The 4,830-nt window shown below is 50.0% G+C and overlaps 1 protein-coding gene and 1 non-coding gene across 2 annotated transcripts; both read right to left on the minus strand.

Moving 5' to 3' along the window:
* Positions 1-248: 248 nt before the first annotated feature.
* LOC123750858 (homeobox even-skipped homolog protein 1) lies at positions 249-3,095 on the minus strand. The gene is made up of 3 exons (XM_069333595.1): positions 2,660-3,095; positions 2,247-2,506; positions 249-937 (listed from the first exon to the last, which is right to left on the minus strand). The coding sequence occupies exons 1-3, from the start codon at positions 2,832-2,834 to the stop codon at positions 335-337; spliced, it is 1,038 nt and encodes a 345-aa protein (XP_069189696.1). The 5' UTR covers positions 2,835-3,095; the 3' UTR covers positions 249-334.
* A 1,413-nt stretch (positions 3,096-4,508) lies between these two features.
* On the minus strand, positions 4,509-4,582 carry TRNAY-GUA (transfer RNA tyrosine (anticodon GUA)). The gene has a single exon. It is a non-coding gene; the product is annotated as a tRNA-Tyr (tRNA).
* Between the last annotated feature and the right edge of the window lie 248 nt (positions 4,583-4,830).

Here is a 4,830-nt window from a genome sequence, read left to right on the forward strand (position 1 = left end):
TTCATCTCACCTTCCAGTATATGACAGGTTTTTCTCCTCGTGTTATGAACGAGTGATAGTTACTGATTGATCAAGATTCCTTCCCTAATTTCAAGTAATACTAAGCAGTGAATTATGCAAGAATTTGTGTAAGTGAAGAAAGTGGATTTTTAAGATTGTGTATTAAAGACATAGTTTATAATTAATCAATGAAACAGCATCTTTTGACTTGTATTAGTCAGCCAGCAGAGGATAGTCAACAGGATTAATAATATAGAATACTTTTAATGCAACATTTTTATACAGGAAGATATGATACAGAATATACACAGGGTATGACTAGAACCTGGAAGCCTCACGACACTAGATCGTCTCTGTATGGCTGGAACAAAGAATGGGGCGCCTTCTGCTGCTGGGGGGCGACGCCCCTGGGCCCCTCGCTAGGGGCAGGGCTGCTGCTGCTGCTGCTGCTGCGGGCCCCTGCAGGAGTCAGGGCCCCGGCACACGCTGGTCTGAGCAGGCTCGGTCTGGGCCCCGGGTGGGTCAGGGCGGGGCACATCACACGACACATACACCCGTCGCCGCCCACTTTCGGGGCGTCCCTAGCGGGACAGGTGGACAGATGAGTGCCCGGGCGGTGGATGACGGGCGTGGGCGCCCTGATCGGAACGACGGAAGGATGTGGGCGTGGATACGGCGCGTACCGTGACAACGATTGGGCGTGTGTCGGGCTGCCGCCGCTGCTGTAAGGTAGCGGCTGCGGCTGCGGGAGTCTGGCGGCGGCGGCCCAAGGTGAGGCGCTGGAGAGGACGGGTGGTAGGTAGGGCGGGTAGGCTGCGGCGGCTGCGGCTGCGGCGGCCGCATGCAGCAGGTAGGCCGTGAGGGCCGGGTCGGCGTAGGGCCACACCAGAGACAACCGCTGGCGCTTATCCTTCATCCGGCGGTTCTGGAACCACACCTGTCAACACAGAACACACAAGGTCAACACTGAACACACAAGGTCAACACTGAACACACAAGGTCAACACAGAACACACAAGGTCAACACTGAACACACAAGGTCAACACAGAACACACACAAGGTCAACACAGAACACACAAGGTCAACACAGAACACACAAGGTCAACACTGAACACACAAGGTCAACACAGAACACACACAAGGTCAACACAGAACACACAAGGTCAACACAGAACACACAAGGTCAACACAGAACACACACAAGGTCAACACAGAACACACAAGGTCAACACAGAACACACAAGGTCAACACAGAACACACAAGGTCAACACAGAACACACACAAGGTCAACACAGAACACACACAAGGTCAACACAGAACACACAAGGTCAACACAGAACACACAAGGTCAACACAGAACACACACAAGGTCAACACAGAACACACAAGGTCAACACAGAACACACACAAGGTCAACACAGAACACACAAGGTCAACACAGAACACACACAAGGTCAACACAGAACACACAAGGTCAACACAGAACACACAAGGTCAACACAGAACACACACAAGGTCAACACAGAACACACAAGGTCAACACAGAACACACACAAGGTCAACACAGAACACACAAGGTCAACACAGAACACACAAGGTCAACACAGAACACACACAAGGTCAACACAGAACACACAAGGTCAACACAGAACACACACAAGGTCAACACAGAACACACAAGGTCAACACAGAACACACACAAGGTCAACACAGAACACACACAAGGTCAACACAGAACACACACAAGGTCAACACAGAACACACACAAGGTCAACACAGAACACACACAAGGTCAACACAGAACACACACAAGGTCAACACAGAACACACAAGGTCAACACAGAACACACACAAGGTCAACACAGAACACACAAGGTCAACACAGAACACACAAGGTCAACACAGAACACACAAGGTCAACACAGAACACACAAGGTCAACACATCATGTCCGTCAAAACTCGTAAATAAAAATAATCTTACTTCCATACATAATTACCGCCAAGGCACTTATAAAATTAATAATTATTATTATAATTATAATAATTCAGGTGAGCATCAATTATTTAAATAATAAAAATTTATATTTAGTTGTAATAAAGCCACAAATCACTCGCTATCTTTCGACAGAATGACTAAAATTCCCATATATATATATTGACATTTATTAAGATGTATATATATACACTTTAGGGCAAATGTAATGAGTCAATAGAGCGTAGACAATACTAGGAAAGAATGTTACCTTGATGGTTGCCTCCGGCAGGTCTAGCTCCTGGGCCAGCTCGCAGCGTCGCGGCCGGCTGATGTAGTTCTCTCTTAAGAATTCTTTCTCGAGGCGCGCGATCTGCTCCCTGGTGAAGGCCGTCCTGTACCGTCGGAGCTCCGCCGCTGACGGTACGGACGACGCTGTCTCCGTCAGCGTCTCCGTCAGCGTCGTCTTCACGGGCGACGCTGAGACCGAAGAGTCTGTGGTTGCGGGCGCTGAACGCCGGGTTCTCAACTCTGAAAGAAATAATATCAAATAAATACCTGAAAGATTGTCTCTATATAGGACTTTTCGCTGTAAGAAGCGAAGATGGCTACGAAAGAGTGTCAAGAAACTAGTATATTGATTATTGATCAGACAGACAGACTGCTGGGGTAAGTCTCCCTTACCTATGTGACTGTCCCTGGCGCTGGTGTGGTCGTCTGGTGACACTGGGGGCTGTGGTGGCGAGGGGGGCGTGGTGCTGGGGGCTGGAGGGCTGCACGGGGGGCTCACGGGGACGTGATGACCTCCTAACACCTGCAGTCCGTCCAACATCTCCGGCGACACGCGGAATGGTTGCATCCAGAGTGCGATATGTCTCCGCCAGACGCCTTGCAACGCGGGGGGTTCACAGGAGACACCAACGCGTACTGTTAGAAAGGTTTCCAGCGATGATAGAAGCTGTTCACGGCGTTGATAGAAGCTGTTCACGGGTTCACGGCGCTATTGTTCACGCTTCAGCGATATCATGAAGAATAAAGATGCTTGAGCGGTCTGATGCTCCCAAATGGCAGTCGCCGAGCATCCACAAGCTGATTGGCCGAAGGTGACTGGGCGGAGCCTAGTCCATCCACTGAGCCACACGTAACCAATCAGAGCCTCGCTGCCGTATAGGCTCCACCCCCCACCGATTTAGCCTTGCTATTGGTGAATACAGTTAATGGCTCTGTTGAATTGCCTTGATCAGAATTGATTGTGATATAATGAGATATTTTTCCTACCCCCCTTTAAAGTTTCTCGCACTCAGTATATCCCCATAAGCTCAGAGAATCGTCTACTGCCGCTTGCAATCACCGCTATCGCGCACGCCCGGACGCGCAGCTCCGTAACGAAACACATCATTGAAGAAAGTCGCTTGTCAACACCACCTAACAACTATTAATTACCCTCTGACGCGAAGGGCAGCGAGCCAGGGGGGGGGGGCCCTCACAATCAGGGCTTCATTAACCTAAGATTTGATATCCAGGGGCGTTTGGATATTGGATATCCACCTGCTATCAGAGGCCTTCCACTGCCTGCAGCCGTTTTGATTCAATTACGCGACAATGGCCGCTAACTTCCTTCAACACATTTAGCCTAAATCGATCTTGATGGCTATCCCAGAGTGTAATTTCATCAAATAGTCTCTCCCCCTTAAGCGGGAGATTGTCTCGAGTTTTATATTGCTGGCGCTGGTAACTTGCTGGGCTTACGGCCCACAGTTCTTGCTCGGGAAAGGGTGAGATGGGAGAGGGGTGAGATAAGAGAGGGGTGAGATGGCAGAGGGGTGAGATGAGAGAGGGGTGAGATGAGAGAGGGGTGAGATGGGAGAGGAGTGAGATGAGAGAGGGGTGAGATGGGAGAGGGGTGAGATGGGAGAGGGGTGAGATGGGAGAGGGGTGAGATGGGAGAGGGGTGAGATGGGAGAGGGGTGAGATGAGAGAGGGGTGAGATGGCAGAGGGGTGAGATGGGAGAGGCGTGAGATGGGAGAGGGGTGAGATGGGAGAGGGGTGAGATGAGAGAGGGGTGAGATGAGAGAGGGGTGAGATCGGAGAGGGGTGATATGGGAGAGGGGTGAGATGAGAGAGGGGTGAGATGGGAGAGGGAGAGAAAAGGTAATGGAAGATGTATATGCGAACGGAGTGAGGAAAGATTTTAGGAGTTTCCATATGAAGGAAGGAATAAACATGATGAGACAGAGAGAGAGAGAGAGAGAGAGAGAGAGAGAGAGAGAGAGAGAGAGAGAGAGAGAGAGAGAGAGAGAGAGAGAGAGAGAGAGAGAGAGAGAGGACGTAACTAGAGGGATACGATAAATGTATAAAGATACCTTGAGGTTACCTTGAGGTGCTTCCGGGGCTTAGCGTCCCCGCGGCCCGGTCGTCGACCAGGCCTCCTGGTTGCCGGACGGATCAACCAGGCTGTTGGACGCGGCTGCTCGCAGCCTGACGTATGAGTCACAGCCTGGTTGATCAGGTATCCTTTGGAGACTAAATAATCGCCCCCGGGTGGGCTCGAACCACCAACCTTTCGGTTTACAGCCGAACGCGCTAACCAATTGTGCCACGGAGACTCAAGATGGAGGACGTTGCAGATTGAAGGATGGAAACGCTTAGAAAAATAAGACACAAAATCTCTCATTAAGATTGTCACATCTTAAATACACGCTGAAGACACACTGAAGACATTACAAACGCACACCTATGACATGACAAACACACGGTAAAGACATGACAAAAACACGCTGAAAACATGACAAAAACACGCTGAAGACATGATTATCTGCCCATGTATATGATAGATGGAATATCTATCCATGTG

The sequence above is a fragment of the Procambarus clarkii genome, chromosome 30 (assembly GCF_040958095.1).
Source record: "Procambarus clarkii isolate CNS0578487 chromosome 30, FALCON_Pclarkii_2.0, whole genome shotgun sequence".
NCBI classification, from domain to species: Eukaryota; Metazoa; Arthropoda; class Malacostraca; order Decapoda; family Cambaridae; genus Procambarus; species Procambarus clarkii.